The sequence below is a fragment of the Dendropsophus ebraccatus genome, chromosome 1 (assembly GCF_027789765.1).
Source record: "Dendropsophus ebraccatus isolate aDenEbr1 chromosome 1, aDenEbr1.pat, whole genome shotgun sequence".
NCBI classification, from domain to species: Eukaryota; Metazoa; Chordata; class Amphibia; order Anura; family Hylidae; genus Dendropsophus; species Dendropsophus ebraccatus.
Window position 1 is genome coordinate 108,396,816 of NC_091454.1, and position 19,281 is coordinate 108,416,096.

The 19,281-nt window shown below is 39.8% G+C and overlaps 1 protein-coding gene and 1 long non-coding RNA gene across 3 annotated transcripts in view; one reads left to right on the forward strand and one right to left on the reverse strand.

Annotated features, from left to right (window-relative positions):
* LOC138796887 (uncharacterized) overlaps positions 1 to 13,209 on the forward strand; it is a 44,723-nt gene extending 31,514 nt beyond the window's left edge. Inside the window, exon 3 of the long non-coding RNA XR_011363836.1 lies at positions 12,960 to 13,209. This is a non-coding gene — a long non-coding RNA (uncharacterized lncRNA). The remainder of the gene's footprint in view (positions 1 to 12,959) is intronic.
* Positions 1 to 19,281, reverse strand: part of CADPS2 (calcium dependent secretion activator 2) — a 424,688-nt gene that overhangs the window by 123,605 nt on the left and 281,802 nt on the right. For both annotated transcript variants that reach the window (XM_069976609.1, XM_069976601.1), the window contains exon 17: positions 3,964 to 4,067. In XM_069976609.1, coding sequence (XP_069832710.1) covers positions 3,964 to 4,067 — 104 coding nt within the window. The remainder of the gene's footprint in view (positions 1 to 3,963; positions 4,068 to 19,281) is intronic.

Here is a 19,281-nt window from a genome sequence, read left to right on the forward strand (position 1 = left end):
GAGACCCATCAGCATTAGAGACTATGTCATCTGGAAGCCTATAGGTAAGTATGGATCTGCAGACTCTTTACCAATCAGCCTAAAAATATTTTACATGAAAAGAAAAAGGATGAATGGATCTTTCATTTTAGCCAACATTCATAACATTACATATAATGGTGTGCTGCCTCATTCAAGGCGTTATACCAACATAAATATCAGTTCCCTATCTACAGTGTGACCACCACTGTTTCCAAGAATAGATGTCTCCGGAATAAAATGCGGCAGTGTTTCATGCAGAATTGTATTCAAATGAATGGGAAATATAATTATCAGGATCTACTTCTGGCTTTGGAAAACAAACAAATAAAACAAACAAACAAAAATGCAACTAAACAATGGCATAAAAAAAAAAACAACAACAAAACTTTAATTCAACAAATTTCTGGCTACATAGTCCTTTGAAAGAGTTTTAGTGTATATCTTTACTGTCGATAAAAAACAAAAGAAAGAGGGGCGCTGCTGGGTGCAGTATTTTGAAACAGTGCTGGTTCAAGTGTAGATGTCACCACTCACCTGGTGGAGTTGTGTAACAGTATAGGCACAACTCTATATAGTGCATATAATCCAAAGTATCACCGCAGCTCCTCCGGGGGCACCACTTAGAGCAATGTGAATAGAGCCAGGTACAAGCCCAGCCGGCCAGTAGATTCCCCTTTGATGGTGAAGTGCAGGTGAGTTCAAAGATAGCATACGGTAAGCATAACCACAATTAATGTCATGAATTTATTACAACGCGTTTCAGCCATCACAAAAAATAAAGGGGTCTTTCTCAAGTTGCTTGAAAAAGGCCCCTTTATTTATTTGTGAGGGCTGAAATGCATTGCAATAAAATGCATAGGGGGAGATTTATCAAAGCGTGTAAACTTTAGACTGGTGCTAACTGGCCACAGCAACCGATCACAGCTCCTCTCTCCTTTCACCAGAGCTTGAAGCTGAGCTGTGATTGGTTGCTGTGGCCAGTTTGCACCAGTCTAAACTTTACTCCCCCATAGTGTTTTTTACCCATCAGTGATTCATGACATCAATTGTGGTTATGCACACCGTATGCTATCTTTGAACTCACCTGCGCTTCACCATCAAAGGGGAATCTATTGGCCTGCTGGGGCTGTACCTGGCTCTATTCACATTTTACTGTCGATAAAAATATAGAACCATACCGTAATTATAGCCAATTCTGAAAAATGTTTTGTAGCCTCGGAGTACAGCATTCAAGCACTATATTTATACACATCTATGCCATGCCTTAAGGCCCTATTCCACCAACAGATCTGACGACAGATTATCTGCCAAAGATTTGAAGCCAAACCCAGGAACAGACTATAATCAGAGAACAGGTGATAAAGGAAAGACTGGATTTCTCCTCTTTTCAAATCCACTCCTGGGTTCGGCTTCAAATCTTTGGCAGATAATCTGTCGTCAGATCTGTTGGTGGAATAGGGCCTTTACTGTATTTAATAGCTGTGTTTTCCCAGATTTTTTACATACTTGTGAATAAAAAAAAACACTAAGAGCAGTTTAAAGGTATATTATAAATGTTTATGTGAGTTTTTATATTGAAGTAGTGAAGTAAAGACAGGTGAGTAGTAAAAGAGTTGGATAGACTAGTATGGTGAAGGTTAACTGGCTAAACAAAAGATCTAAGTTTATAAATCTAAGGCAAAATGCTTAGTCTCATTTACAATATAAAGAGCAATTGTGAAATAAAAACTGATGCTGTAACAATTTAAATACTGTGCAAACTAACAATGGGAAGATTTATGAGAGTTCATCCATCATTTATTATTTCAGTTTTTGGTGGGGGGGCGCGAAGGCTGAAACCAACCCACTATCAACTTCTAAGTGCATTTATGGACAACAACAATGCACTTCAAAACTCTCTTACGAAAAAAATAAAAAAAGCTTTTGATATGTCAGTGAGAAATGTCAAAAGTTATGATTTGTCTGGTTCTTAGTGCTCAGACCATGACCGATTACTGCAGTGTGCTCCTCTACCCACACATTCTATGACTGATAAAAACCTTTGACATAGTCTCTTTGACATTAGAGCAAATCACAATTGCTCGTGTATGTTAATTTATTAATAAATTTAAATAAGGTTCTCACTTCCGCATGCTGTCAGATTACTTCGCGAACTATGTCTCTCTGACCTATCAAAAGTTTTTTTAGTGAAGGGGGCCATTTAAAATGGAAAGATATAGTGAAATACAATAAAAACATACCTCTTTCCCCTACAAAAATCCATAAAATAGGTTGCAGTGTAAGAGAGAGACACAACACATTAGGCAGTAAACAAAATAATCATAAAATAGGAAGAATAACTATGACGGCAGCTGAATATTTGTAAAGCTTGATCATGCAGGGCCACCTCTACAATGAAGATAGGTAGCTGGACCATCACTTATCAAACCTGTGTGACAAGTTTCCCTCTCTTTTTTCTGCTTGTCTCTTTCCAGTCAACTTTTAGAGTGCTTTCACACGTACAGGATCTGCAGCAGATTTGATGGCCCAGATTTGATTTGCTTTGAATCCTGCGACTTCAAATCTGAGCCATCAAATCTGCTGCAGACCTTCCACGGATCCTGTACGAGTGAACGCACCATTAATAAGTATCTATGTGTGTGAGATCTAAAAGGGATTGGCTACTTTAAAGTAGAATTGTTTAGTGTACAGCATTAGTAAGTGTTCTCTCAGCCCTCACTAAAAGCAGCTCCCTGTGTACCTCACAGAACTAAAACCAGACTTCAGAGTACACTTACACTGAAAAATTTTACTATAAAGGGGCCAACTCATTTAACCAGTTGATTACACAAGATAAATGTACTTGTCCTGGTTACATCAACAGTGTATGAAGCAGGCTTAGCCCATTCCATGCCCACCAACACCAAGCTGCTGGGAAAAGCCAGCACAGAACAATCTCCGATGACAGCTATTTTAACTGTCTTGGTGGTTCTCTATATTGTTGAACATTCTGGTAAGCATGTCCGACATCACTGCAGCTTACATACAAATATATTGTGCAATGTTATTTTTCAGTTTCTGGATAGTTTGTAGCTCATTTTATTAAGATTTTTGGTACATATTCTTAAATATCCCCATCTGCTGAGCCAATTTGCATAAAGACTTGTTTACAGAAGCTAACAATTCTTACACCTTGATTCTCTGCCTCATTTTCGTGTCGTTTGTAGTTTTATCCAGTGAGGCAGTTTGGTACACTGGGACGGGACTACTGATCCACAGTGCAATGATCTGCCCCAGCTGCCCCCCATGTAATATTCATCCAAGTGACATCACTGCAGAGCGCCAATCTAAAATTCATTAGAAGGGGCGGATTGCTGAGGGCGGTAGTCGCACTGCCTTCTAACCTGCTGATTGGTTCTATTGAACTTTATACAATCTGTGAAAGAAGGAAGGTGCATGAACACAGCTCAGGGGACTATTTGTGAACCATGTGGCTACAGTTCATATGCCATATGAGGAATCCCCAATCATTTGCTTTGAAGCCCCTTTAAATATTATGCAAAATTTAGGTTAAATTCTAGTTTTTCAAATTTAACACTAATAAAAGCATAAAACTTCAATATACATATTCTAAACACATAAAAAACACATGTAAGTGGTGATGTTTCTTAAGGAGAACATTTCCCCTTGGGTGTTATTTTCATATCGTACAGACAGATGTTTCTGTAATATCAAATAACATTTCAAGAATATCTTCACACATGGCAGGTGCAAGGTAAAAAAAAAATGTTAGTTAAACCAGATGTTTTAAATTTCTTAGTTTGTTATAGACACATTGCCTACATCTTACTCAGTAAAAAACACATAAATATTTTAAAGAACATACAAATAGTGCACAATGGCAACACTCTCAAATTAATATACAATAACTGAAAATTAACATTCACTGTAAGAATGCCTTACCTCTGAGTGATGCTCTTCATTCTGTTGTAATACCTCAATGCACAGCTCAGCTAGATGAAGCACATCACATAATTTCTTTGAAGGATCATCTTGATTCATTGTCTCTGAATGGTAAAACAACAATAATAACCTTAGTTTTAGTCAAACCAAAAACAATAAAGAATTACTCCTGAGGCATGAGTTATATTTCCTTTCTTTAAATAAGGTATGTTGCATTTTTTAAAATAGTAAACTTATGCATTTACTTTGTATATCTGTGTTAAGTCACAAAACTCTAGAATTAAAGGAAACCTGTCACCGGGGACGCGGGCACAGAGCCCGTCTAACCTTCGAAGCAGCCCCCGGATACTTACTCTTTTCGATGAGAGCGGGACTCGTCGGAAGGAGTAAGTGTCGGGCGGGCTCTGTGCCCGCGTCCCCGGTGACAGGTTTCCTTTAAGCACCTGGAACACTTCTTTCTTGTGAATTTCAATTCATTACTATAGGTGGATTACAGCGGTATTCTAATCTCAATTAACATAGTTACACTTTCTCCTAATATGCCGCTCTTTTATTCCCATTGTTGACAGCTTATTGTCAAGGTTACAGACCACCACTCTGCTCTATATTAAACTATAATGTAGATGTATACCAACATAGTATATATATACTGTAATATATATACACATACACTACAGCTATATATACAAACCAGCCTGACCATTGGCATACCTTTTACAAATGAGTTGTGGTCTGTAACCTTGACAATGGTCTGTCAACAATGGGAGGAGAAGGGCTGCATTTCAGGAGAAGTTTGGGAAATCAATGTATTTTCATAAATATTTAATTTGACGAATCCTCCAAGTATAACTATATTAATTGTGATGAGAATACCACTTTAACTAATTTCATTGGGAACCAACTTAAAGTGTCACTATTGTTAATTTTTTTTTTTTTTTTTGCAGACATTAATAGTCCAGGCGATTTTATCTTTGTAATTGGTTTTATTTGGCCAATATGCCATTATCTGCATTCAAAAATCCTTTCCCCAGGTACCTTCCCCCCCCCCTCTCTCATCCACTGCTCATTATCAGGAAATCTCGACTAGTTTACATCAGTCGGACCCTATCTGTTCTATGAAGAGGGGAGGGGGGAGGAGGAAGGAGGAAGAATAGTCGGCAGCAGAGAGCAGAGAACAAAGAATTACACAGAAGGGAGCCGCTGAAAGCCCCTATTCAGAGGTCAGAGAGGTCAGTGATGACTGTAAGAGGAGATAGCCCTGTGATGTAGCTGTAAATTAACTCTGTTGTCCTGTTTTGGTGCCTCATCTCCCTCAACCCCTCCCCTCTCCATAGACAATCATGAAGACAGGGGGGAGAGCTTCAAACTGCTTTTTTTTTTTATTATAAAAATGCATTTTTCGGCTATTAAACCCATCTACAATTTTTCATAAAATTGCCTGTATTATTGATTTCTCCCCCAAAAAATTTAACAACTGTGACACTTTAACAAAAGAAATCAGTGCTGTAGATTTAGGAGCCTCAAATATGCTACTTTTATACTACATTTGGTATTCTTCACCAGTAGTTTAGAAATAATAATTTTCTAGTGATAGATATTTTGATAATGACAACAAACTAAATGAATAATGTATGTAAGTAATTTAGAATACTACTTCTGAACCACATATTTATCACAAACTTAACCAACAGAAGACTGGGCAGTAAACTCCCTGCAAAATCTGATCAACATGAGCAACATTAGTTACATTAGATACATTTCACTCACACATTCACTCAAAAAGCAAACTGTAGTACTAGTAGCTTATAATTGCAAGGATAAAGTCTTGCATCATGCTTGGCAACACAGAAACACATATCTACCAACAGGATAATTTGCTTTCCTATGTGAAATCTAGCATTTCAATATTTATGACCATGTTTACACCTGGCAAATGTGATGAATTTTATTTTTAAAGACAGGCAAAAAAGCATTGAAACATTGTGAATATATTAACTTGTCTCTACTTCCATAAAGCCACATTTCTGATACCAGTTTTTAACTGTAAATTACATTTATTAAGTTTCCATTACAAGGTTATGTTCACACAACGTAAGTTCAGTATTAATCACGGCCTTTTAAACAACAGCAGCGATTAATACTGAACTTACACTGTGCTGCCCTCTATGGAATCCTGGACGGAGTGTATACACATAGTATACACTCCAGCCGGGATCCCTAGTGGCACCGCAAACAACTGACATGTCAGTTTTCTGTGGCCGCTACTCAATGAATAGCGGCCGCATCAGTGCACACTATGTAGCGACTGGGCAGGATAATCTTTTCTGACACCGGCTGGGTCACGGAACGACCAGTGTCATACAACGTGGGATGATAGCCTCAAATTGTAAGTTTAAAATTTTTTATTGTAATCTGCTACGGTTAGCATTTAAATATAAAATAAATGTGGGGAAAGAAATGTAGAGGACCATTAATACTCCCACCAAATTAGAGACATACAATGTTTTATGGCATAAAATGAAATTAAATAAAAATAAAATAAACAGAAACATGCCAAAGGAACCCATTTATAAAAGTACTGTTTTTTTAAGAAAATGAAAAAATTATCAGGAGTTTTATTTATATTACAATGTAAATATTGAAAAAGATAGGTAGATATTGTCAGGTTTTTTTTTTATTATCATAAGACTAAAGTGCCAGTTTCAGATCTAATGTCAAAAACACACTATAGTTAATGGAAGATTATTATGCAAATTAGGCAATGATAATTTCTACTCATGAGTTTCCTGGTTATGCTTAACACCTGTCTTTACAGCCATCTTTGAATGGCTTTGAAATTAAAACAAAGATGTTTGTACATTAAAAGCTTACATGCTGGCAGTGTACAATATATATATCTAACAAAGAAAGGTAATGGCTACAGCAGTTATAGTAGCTTTTCCAGCCAGAAATGTTCAATCTTTTCCAAGGTCATTTATACAAAAGCCATGTATATACTTCATCTCTTTTCAGTGCTTCACCTTCCATAATTGGAAACTGCCACCATAATGGCTTAAATTCCAAGAATACTTCCCTATTAACAGAAAAGCATTGGGACACCAAAAAACACCATAAATAGGGAATGGTATAACAATAGCCAAGTGATATTGTTGAAAGCATATGATTAATATAACTTCAGTTGCCATCTGTGCCATATGCAGAGACTCATGTCTCTGTTTATTACCAAATAATGACACGGAAACTGCATACCATGGGGGATTTATCATCATTGTGCCATGTCGCATACTGCAGAAGTCACAAACTGGGTCATTTGCGCATACATTTTTGTTGATGCATGACCTCTGCATCAAATTGGTGGTTGGGGGGGGGGGGGGGGCACCTGAATAATCATACCTGCAGGTAGTAGTAAATCATGTTGGAAATCTAGTCAGATCAGAGCTGCAGTAGATTTCTGAGGCTGCTACATGACAGATGCAGATGTGCCAGATTTATTGAGCAGCACGTTTTTTACTCGCATTGCAACAGTTTGGAAAACGGTCTAGAAAAAGTAAATCATAAAACATGCAAAATGTATTGATGATGTTTACTGAATGTTGACATCAAAATGAATTGTGTTGCAATAGTAAATATTTTTACTTAAACTTGGGGCTTAGTCCCATGCTCTGTAATCCACAGAGGTTACGAATAGAGATGAGCGAACCTCGAGCATGCTCGAGTCCATCCAAACCCGATTGTTCGGCATTTGATTAGTGGTGGCTGCTGAAGTTGGATAAAGCCCTAAGGCTATGTGGAAAACATGGATATAGTCATTGGCTGTATCCATGTTTTCCAGACAACCTTAGCGCTTTATCCAAGTTCAGCAGCCCCCGCTAATCAAATGCCGATCGTTCGGGTTCCGATGGACTTGAACCCGAACCCGGTTCGCTCATCTCTAGTTACGAAGCATAAAGCTGCTACGTACCCTTGCAGCTTTCCCTGTGTCATGTATCAATATAATGCCAGGCTAGAGGAGTAAGTGTTTAAATCATTCCCGTCTCTGTGAACTACGAAGTGTGGAAATAAGCCCTTACACATTAATGCATCCAGTACGTCTTGACCAGCGCCTGTTGCCCTTATGATCTTAGAGTGGAGATTTGGAGTCATTGATTTGGAGTTTGATTCCTTGTGGTATCCATCAAAGTGGCTGTGGTCGTGACTCTCACCAATTCACATGCTTTGGAGTATTAAGCCTCCGTTGTTGCACAACCCATTCAGGTGATGTTCTTTCTTTTGGCACCCACAAACACAATTTTCTGTGTGAAGTTTTTACGCCATATATTGCTGTCTGTGCAGTGGTTGAGATTGGCTCCCTGCAGTGACCTATCACCATGAGCCAATCCAATTGACAGTACAGCCCCAGGCCTTTGCTAGACCTCCCGTGGCCGCCTGACTTTGAGATTTATTCAGCCGTCCTATAGCAATACAGAACAAACATAATGGATCAATGCAGTGTATAGGTACTGCACTGATCTCTGCGGGGAGAACTTATCAAGACTGGTGTACAAATACACTGGTCTAACACAAAGAAAGTAGAGGCAACATTCTTGCAGCGGAATTAAATTTTGCTGCAAGAATGCAGGGCTATAGACTTTACTGGTAACAAGTATGATAGCAGAATTGCGATGATATGCTCAGCATGAAATTTGCTGCAAACTCGTTATGTGTGAATCTGCCCTTAAGATATTAGGCACTACATTTTATTGAACTTAAAAACATGACATTAAGGTTAACTGATTCTCTTCTGGCATTATATAATTCCTTGAAAACTATGAATTATCAACCTTGCAGTGCAAGTGTAACAAAGCATAACATTACTACATAAAATAATACCTTTTAATTAGGCATCTGCTGCATAGATACTTTGAAGGATATGGATTTTAATGGACACATGCAGCTACAGCTAATATATTTTACCAAGTCACAACTTAGTCACCTACTGTGACATCTTAGCCATTTAGTGCCAAGACAAATAGAATAGTGAACTTCTTTAAGGTGAAGAGAAAAAATTATAATCTGTAGTACATAACAAAAAAACGCAAAGGTTAATAGTGATATGGAAATCTGTAATAGATAATGAAACTGTCTGAGACCTACTAAATGGTGGTAGAAAATAGTAAATGAAAACAAAAAGTTAGGCTACAGAAAGTATTTCCTCCTATCTAGGCATATCTGCCCATGTAATATATGTTAAAAGTAAGGTTACATAAGTATAAACAAAGGTGTAAAAAGCAAAAAAATAAAGCAAATTTTCCCATAAGAAATAATTTAAAGGTGTTCATTCTACAACCAGTGCCATTTATTCCTTATGTATATGCACAGTAAACACCAGCAGAATTGCAAGGGTTAAATTGTCTAGGATGCTATTAGGCAGCTGAATCAAAAGAATGCAAAGCAGATGCAAAGACACTGTGTAGCAGTCATGGCCGTATTTACCATTAGGCACCCGTGGTCCGATGCCTAGGGCAGCACCTTGCAGGGGGGCAGCACCAGGGAGCAGGGGGACAGAAAAAACAATTTTTTTTGTTTTTATTTTTTTAGTTTCCCTCCTCCCATTCAGACTTGCCAATAAATCTGGTGTCTTTTCCAGGTGGGTGGGGGGTATGGTGGTATTGGTCAGGTCTGGTATCACCAATAGGTGCGTGAAGATGGGGCGTCTTCAGGTTTAGTAGTGCCTAGGTCAGCAGCAACTGTTAATACAGCCCTGGTAGCAGTACATCTTTACATTTCTAACCCCACATGCACTCAATAAGTAGTAGTCAGGTGCAAAATTCCCCAGCTGTTATTGGGGTGAAGGTGGTTTAATAATGGCAGATTAGGCACTTTGCAGAGCCCCCAGGCTATACAGCTCCACGCTCCTCTCCTTGCCAGCAAACGCATATTTTACGGCTATGGAGCGATTGCCCCCGGTATGTGTTCTGGGAAGAGCTCTGGTCATCTCTGCCCCTGCCCCCCCAGTACCTACAGTATCCTGATGCAGGCACAGGGGAGCTCGTATTACAAAATTTATCGTTTACAATTACAAAACTTCTTGAGTTACAATTTTTTTAAAATGTGAGCTCGTCTTACAAAATGCTTGCAAACCATGTTACTCTTAATCCAAGGTTTTCCTGTAGAATTCTAAGAGCTCTAAATACTGGGACGACTGGGAATACTGCGACAATATTATGAGATTGGAGATAGCTAGTTACTGTAAACAAAATTAACAAAAAAGTATTCTGACATATACAGTAATGCAGCTTACCCAAAATGTTCCAAAAACCAAACCTACCCCTTGACTAGGTTTGCTCTACTGTACCATTGTATAAGATTTATTTCTGAGATAGAACACCATATAATTAGACATTTATGTGCCACAAACAAAACATACCCTGTGTTGAAGCAGACCAAAAATAGGCACAAATACTGTTTGCTCTCTTCAACAATATGGACATGCAGTGTGTTGCTGCTGGTTTTCTGCCAAATATGCTTGGCATATGGGACTTTCCTGATTTGAATCAAAATACAAAAGCTGGTCCCTTACAGTTTGTACCACTTTGCTCTCAAAGTGTACCTGTCTGGTATCTGTGGAGACTGAATATGCCAAGATGCACAACCCCCATTCTGATCCATATGGTGTCATGCACAGTACCATCTTTACAGATAACTGAACTTCCATCCGCCATGATCAGTGGTGAAATCGGTCCAGACAGGTACACTTTAAATTTAATTAAAGTGTACCTGTCATTTCAGGTAAGTTGTCAGGTAAGCTGTGTTGTGTGTGTACTTAAGGTGCGGCACTATATCTGTCCATAATATATGTTACATTTGGCCTATTTCTGAAGATTTGCTCTGCAAGTTAAATCTATAATTTTCGCAGATTTTTCAGAATGGATGACAGCTTAGTGGGGGCAGGGGTGGGAGAAGCTTTATGACAGAAGGAAGCAATTTTGTCTGAAAGGATATATTACAAAGTTTCTTATATTCACTTGCAATATGATGACTATGATCTATGCTATCCAAAGTTTGTTAAAAGGACAGTGCTTATTTAAGTTAAATCAGGATAAAATGCTAATTTAAAGGTGTTTTTTTGAGGATAGGCTATCGGTATCTTACTGGGGAGGTTCTAACACCTAGCACCACACTATTCAGCTATCTTCCAAAGCTGCATATCCCCCAAGGCACACTAAACAGAGCTGGAAGCCAATAGCTCTGTACAGTGTATAGTGGCTGCATTGGGTTACTGCAACTGAGCTCCTTTTCACTTCCATGGCGGCTAAGCCAAAGCAGCTTAACAGAAGCTGAGCTGCAGTACCCAATGCAGTCACTATACAATGTACAGAGCTGTCTGCCTCTGGTTTGTTTAATTGTGTGCTGTGGGCAAAGGCTGTAGTAAACAGGCGATGCAGTCGTTTGTTTTTGAAAATACTAAAAAAACAAATGACTCATAAAGCAGCGATCGGCTGCCGTCGCTCTGTGGAATAGGAGCGTCGGCAGCAGACGTGCCATGTGCTATAGGCTGCCCAGGTGATCTAGAAATCACCCAGGCAGCCCCCCGCAGCCCCCCTCCCCCCCCCGGACTCACCAGCTCACTGCTGACGCGTGGAATAGCGGGGGCAGCGAGCAGGGAACAAGGAGCAAATGAGTGCTGATACCACTCGTTTGCTCCTCCATTCGGCCCGTGGAATAGCCTTTAGGATAAGCTATCAATAAAACAAAAACAAAAAAAAGATAAAAAAAAAGTCCATCAGCAAAATTAAAGGAAATAAAATTTTGACAAAAAAAATACAAAAAACTAAATTTACAGCTGAATGCACATTAACACGTTTAACATAAAGTGTGAATTGTCACCTGATTCCTTCTCTGCTGCTGTGCAAAGGAAGAGAGAGAAAAAAAAGTTAGTAGGTGCAGGGATAATATTGTTAGAAAGACAAAGAATTCGTAGGCAGTGGTTTAAACATAGAGGCCCAGATTTATTGATGTGTGTACAATAGAAACTGGTATCAACTGCCCATAGCAACCGTTGCGGGGTCCCACTCTGGACGCTGACTGGCTGAGCGGAACGGACACGCCATGACCCGGGTCAGACCACAAAGCGGCCAGGGGACCAGAGGAGCCGACAGCAGACTATAGTGCTGGGGTCAGTGGAGCATGTAGTAATGTTCAGCCACCTCCTTGCCAAATATTTTTTTAAAAAAAGAAGTGCGAAGCCCAACATTAAGTGCAATGATTAATGGTACATAGCTTTCAATAGTGTTTTGCATACGGTCTTGCTATTTTTGTTTTTAAGACTCCAGCCCATATGCATATTTTGTTACCATATAATTTATAAAGAGAAATGTTTAGGGAGCTTTTACATGTTTCGCAATTATGGTCTGTGCACAGATGATGTGCTTTTTATTTTTTTATTTGTATAGCGTACACAGATTCGGCAGCACTTGACTCTGTATGTTTTTGGGTGTGGGAGTACCCGGAGGAAACCCACAAACACGGAGATAACATGCAAACTCTTGTGCTAATGTGCTATTGAACGGAATTTGGAACTACCCACACCAAGCTCTAAAACAGATTAAATCTTCCCACCACTGTACTGACACAACAGCGCTGCTTTGTCAGTAGAGTAGCGCAAAGATTTGAAGTGTCTCAAGACTTCCGAAGTCCATTCTGTAGAACATCATCCATAATTGCAGACCATGCACATAACATGTGAATGACCTCTTCGATTTTCCAAATATAATGAAATACAATGTAAAATATCATCAGTCTTGTTTCATTCTTTCTATCAATCTTTTAGAAATACTAGAGTTTCTAGTAGCATTTTAATATTTGCTTTAAAAGACAATATTTACAGCACTCCATGTATGAAAGTTTATTTAACTTCAGCTACAAAAAGCTAGTTAGCACTCTGTGGAACAAGGCATGTGAAAGCGAGGCGCCCAGTGAACAGAGATTTAACATAAGCGCTTTTTTGCTTTTTCTAGACTGCTGCCAAGGTTTAGAACGCTGTTGCTAGAGCTGTAATTACATGTGTGCCAGTACGAGGAAGCTCCGCATGGTTAACAAATTCACAGCTAACATACTCACCACAAACATTATCATTAATTTGCGGAAGAGGTTCCAGAATGGACCAGACAACACCTTTTACAGGAATTCAATTCTGGAAGATTATTTCTAACAAAAACTCTAATAACAAGGAGAAGGCTGCAAAATGCTGTAGATATCATTATCAATTTGGTGTACAATAAAATTTGATTTTTTTAAATGTTTAAATCAGTGTTATACATATGCAATGTGTGCAAATGCTCGCAGCTTAGGGTACAAGATCTGTGAGCCTTAAGTCTGGGGATGATTTGGACCTAGCTGCTGTAACAGAGACTTGGTTGAAAGATTCTAATGATTGGGAAGTAGCTATACCAGGGTACACAGTATACAGGAAAGATAGAGCAGAGAGAAGGGGAGGCGGGGTAGCCATTTATGTTAGGGATAGTCTTAAATCCACAGTATTCCAAAATTCACATAAAGAGCTGTTGACTCTGGGTTTGCATCAAGTCCAAAGAGGCATCTGTCATAGGATAGGTATGATATCTATAGGCCTCCAGGGCGAACTGAGAACTATGATAACATGATAATGGATGAAGTTACTAAAATATCATTAAAGGGAAGCATTGTAGTTATGGGTGACTTCAACATGGCGGATGTAAATTGGAATATTCCTTGTGTGCTTGCATGTAAAATCAAGAATGTAATAGAGGCCCTTACAGGAGAATCTCTAAAACAGCTTGTGAGGTCACCAACCAGAGGAGAGAACATTCTACATTTAGTATTTACTAATGGGGATCGGGTGTCTAAAGTTAGAGTAGAAGACAATTTAGGGGGTGTGGCCTGACTGCCGATGTAGGAGGACGCGTGCAACCCGAGCTCCCTGCACAGCAATCCTCTCATCCATCCTCCCTGTGACTGAGACCCCTCAAACAGCCCACCGAGAGAATGACAGTGTGCGCGAGCAGCTCCAGAGTGACGCTGGCGAAAAATGGGGTGCACCTCACGGAAAGGCGCAGAGGAAAAGCCCGGCTACCCTGCTACTGAAACATGGCGCCGAGGGAGCATAGCGCGGGAAGGAGGCCGCGCTCCGGCTGCAGCAGTTTGCCCGCTCTTCCACTGCCTGGGAGACGAGCTCCGTGGAGGAGGACAACGATACCCAGGGTCAGATGCAGGTACAGACGAAAGGGGGCAGGAGGCTGGGGTCGTGGGCGAGGGGGACACACAGCAAGACTCCGGAGACCTGGGAGCAGCACACAGCAGCCTGTTACCAGTGCGTGCACAAGGGGGATTAGAGGACACAGCGCAACCCACAGACAATCCCACCAATAAGGATGTCTATGGGGCCTTTACACAGTGCAGTGCCTCATTACACGCGCATATTAGAGGCCTGAAGAAAGATATTGATCTTATTCGCCATGACATGAGGAAAATTAATGAACGCATTGGGGAGGTGGAAGGTCGGGTCAGTGAGATGGAGGACCAGGTCCCTCCAGTGAAACGTGATTTACAAAGAGTGGTCCACAATGTGTCACTGCTGATTAACAAATCAGAAGATTTAGAGAATAGATTGAAGCGCAACAATCGGAGGATCTTAGGAATCCCTGAGAGGGCAGAGGCAAAAGATGCAGTCACCTTCTTCAAAAGCTAGCTAAAGGACAAAATAGGAACAAATAATCTTTCTCATCTCTTTGCCACTGAAAGAGCACACAGGGTGCCCTTCCGTCCTCCACCACCAGGGACATTTCAAAGATAGAGATGCGATATTACGCCTTGCCAAAGATAATGACAATCTATCCATCAATGGTACTAAGGTCTCCATTTACCCAGACTTCTCTGCTGAGGTTCAGAAAAAAAGAGCTCAGTTTACTGATATTCGCAGACGTCTGAGATCCCTGCAAGTATCCTATTCTACCATATACCCGGCAAAGCTCTGTGTGGTTGCCCTGGGCACCACCCATATCTTTGAATCACCTAAAGCTGCCTTACAATGGCTGGATGGGAATGAAAGGGCACTATGACAGAATGACTGAGTATGCTGGTATTTAAGGAGGTGATCTGACCAGTGAATTACATGACCTCTTTGCCCAAGTTAAGGCGGTCTCTGCAATCTGTTCCGAAAATGATTCAACGTTTATTTAAGCATGAGTGCCTAACCGTTTTGGTTATGACTCTCGGTCACGGGAATACATATAGTACTATGTTACTATGTTCGGGATGTTTGGGGGAGGATGTTTCAGAGTCCTACACGGTGTCTAGAGTTTTTTTTTCCTGCCTCACTTTTTCTCTTGCTGGAGAATTATGTTTCTGTTCTTGATGTTTGTCTTAATGTTATATGACCGTTTTGTGTCTGTGCCAAGTGGGGGAATTAAACATAGCCGGGATAGGCGTATATGTAACAGGAGTAATTCTACAACTGAAACCATAGTGTTAGTACATTCCCCTTCACATACACAATGGCTCCTACTGTAGCTTCGGTATCTGTTGTAGCCTGGAATGTACGGGGTTTAAAGGATGCTACCAAACGATGCACAATTTTTTCTTCACTTCACTCTCTACATCCCGCCATTATCTGTCTTTCCGAGACGCACCTGACTAAGGATGATGTGCACTTGCTAGCTAAACCCTGGGCCCAATCTACATATCATGCTACATATTCCACACATGCAAGAAGAGTCAGCGTGCTGGTACACTGTAACATCCCATTCCTATGTTATACTTCTAAGATGGATATCGAGGAGAGGTTTGTGTGCCTGCACTGTTCCCTGTATGGAGTGCAACTGATTCAGGTAGCCCTTTACATACCGCCACCCTTTACCATGGAGGTGCTTAAATGTATACTTACCCATATTGCATCGTTACCCTCTGTGCCAGTTATGCTCAGCCAATCGCGGCTGAGCTGCTGATGAAGCGGCAGAGGGGGGCCGGCATGAGGGATGGATGGAGCGGTTCGGCCGGCCTCCTGCGGACAGGGGTCGACACGAGATGCGGTGAGTATAATGCCCCAACACTTCCGGGTCTAGCGTGGGTGGGGGGAAACATTGGGAAGGGGGCCATTCACATACATAACATACATTACAAAGTTGTATAACTTTGTAATGTGTGTTATTTTGTGAATAATTGTTTAGCGCTGCACTACCCCTTTAAGAAACTTTGTAATTGTTTTTTTTGGCCGAAAAATGCATGTTTATCATGAAAAAGCAGTTTGATGGCACTGCCTATCCTTAAGTAAATGTCCCCACATGGTAGTTACCCATTATATCCCTCAAGCAATAGGTAATCCCATAATCGTGCCCCATGTAGTAGCCCCCCCTCCCAATAGTGCCCCACATACTAGTCAGGCCTACTATTAGATAGTCTTAAATACTCTTATATAGTAGCCAGCCCTCCCCTGGGCCAGATTTAATATAGCAATGGAAAAGCTCAGTGGGCCAAAAATAATGGCACTGCGGGCCAGAGTTTGACATGACTGGTCTTGAGGAACCAGACAATGGTGCCCATTGTCCCCTCTTTTGTTTGCTTTTTATATTGAGCCCTTAGCAGCTAAATTAAGACAGGAGGCGGATATTGTGGGATTTGGGCTCAGGGCAGGAGGAGAAGTGGCTACTCTATGCGGACGACATTCTGCTATTCATTAAGGGTCGTGAGCTCCCCGTCCATAATTTAATTTATTTAGTAAATTAATACGGATCTTCAGCTGGGTTGCAGATTGACTAGAAAAAGTCATTACTTCTCCCAGTGGACTGGTCCCCAGAACCAGACATAATGCTGTTTAGTATAACTAAAGAAGGGGAACCTCTGGAATACCTAGGAGTTCAGATAGTTCCAGATGTATGTAAATTTGTGGAAATTAATCTTAACCCTCTGTTTAAAAAGTTAAAAGGGAAAGTGGAGTTGTGGTCTAGAATGCTGATTTCAATGGTTGATCGAATTGGCATTATTAAAATGATAATTCTTCCTCAGGTCCTATATTTTCTTAGCAGTTCCCCATTTTGGATTCCCGATAATTGGTTTAAGAAATCAACTTCCGTACAGAATTATTTGATTTGGGTAAGGAAGAAGGCGAGGATGAAGTACATTACTTGGTCTCAGCTGTGGGGTAAGGGGGGGGTCTCACCTTGCCAGACCTCTCTATTTCCTGTCGATTGGAGCTCGAGGTCTGGCGACGTGGAGAACCTCTCCTGTTTTGAAGTTTATAATGGAATCAACAGAATGGAGTTAGGATATTTCTAAGGCTGTTGAAGCTAAGTTTGGGGGGAAGGTTGGGCCAATATCATTTGTTAATATGTACACGAGAATTTGGAAGTCACTTAAGATGATTTGTAAGGTGAAAGGGAGTTTTGCATTTACTCCCCTATGGGGGAATGGGAATTTGATTGAGTTCACAAAAATAATGGATACACAGTTTTGGATAAAAAGGGGGGTGAAAAAGATAAAACAAATTAACCAAGGGGGGCATTTGTTGTCCTTCGAGGAATGTATGAATAAATTGGCACTTAAAGAAACACATAGGCTCTGGTATTTACAGATTAGAGATGCATATACAACCACTGGGAATGCTGAGACTTGGATGATTGAGGTGCACAGTTTTTTTCTTTTTTTTTTTGATGAGACAGGATTCGGGGGGGGGGGGGGGGGGGGAGCTCTTATCAGTAATATATAAGAAGTTGATTAGAAAGAGGGGAAGCACACATTTAAATAAAATTAAAAGGAAATGGGAGTCACAGATAGGTGAAATTGACGAAGTAACATGGTTTAATATCCTTAAAGATGCTAAAAGTTCATCAGGGAATATTATGCTTAGAATCATACAGGTTGGGATATTGTATCAGGTATATCTCTCTCCGTTTAGGCTACTACAAATAGGGTTCAAAGAGAGTTCTAATTGTTCAAAATTGACTACTCTTTACTACTCTAGTCAATGCTTAGAACAAACTTCCAGCAATCTACAGTAACAGAATTTAAACCTGCCTGGCATAAACATATATCTATTCTAAAGGCCCTATTACATGTAACCATTATTGTTTAAAGATTTGCTATAACAACTGGTCGCTAGTGATAACTTTGTAACTAACGAATCTGAGGTTATTACATTCACCAATTACTGTTATGAACAATCGTTTTCACGTTGTTATATGGTCGCTGATTGTTCCTCACGACAACCCACAACATGTTTTATCAGCAAACGACTTATTACACCAACAGATGTGCGAATGATCGACGAACTACCCATGATAACTTTTTAACATGTTAAAAGACAAAAACTAATGATTTTTTGTTTGTCGTTTAATCGCTGAGTGTTATTACAAGGACAGATAATTGCTCATTTTCGATTGTTATAGCAAATTTTTAAACAATAATCACTCCGTGTAATGGAACCTAAGATAAATAGAAGGGAAATACTAAAAGAGCAGACTAGATGGACCAAGTGGTCATTTCTGCCCACAATCTTCTATGTTATTATACGTTATATTATATATATATTATACGTAGCGATTATTGTTTAAAAAATTCACTATAATAATTGAAAATGAGTGATTATCTGTCCATGTAATAACACCCAACAAACAAACCGCAAATTAAAAATTGTTAATTTTTGTCTTTCAACATGTTGAAAAATTATCATTGGTAGTCCACCGATTTTTCGCATATCTGTTCATGTAATAAGTCATTCGCTGATAAAACATGTTGTGTGGGTTGTCCTGAGGAACGATTAGTGACCATATAACAATGTAAAAACGATCGTTTATAACAGTAATTGGTGAATGTAATAACTTCAGAATCGTTGGTTACAAAATTCACTAGTTTTCCCAAGCGACCAATCATTATGGCAAATCTTTAAACGATAATCGTTATATGTAATACGAGCTGTGAATGGTTACAAGTGGTTTGCTGGTCTGGGAACTTGTAAAGATTTGGTACAATGAGGTAGGATTGCAGGGTGTTGTTTTTAGTGTCTATATAATGTAAAGCACCCAGTACAGAGGCTAGTCTGCATCCACACTTCTGCTGAGCATTAGGAGAAGCAGACACAAAGATGGAGTTTGCAGTGTGATAACCAGGTTGTAAATGGCATATATTAGTAATAGAATTGTGAGAAAAAGTCCTACTCCTTATATATGTACACAGGACAGCGGATCCTAAAAAGTCATCTGAAATGATAGTTATACTTTAAAGTCAACTTATCTAAACAACAGTAAAGACTGATATTAAAAAGAGGTAAAAACAGGTATGCAACTCTAAATCAATAACGCAAACAAAAAT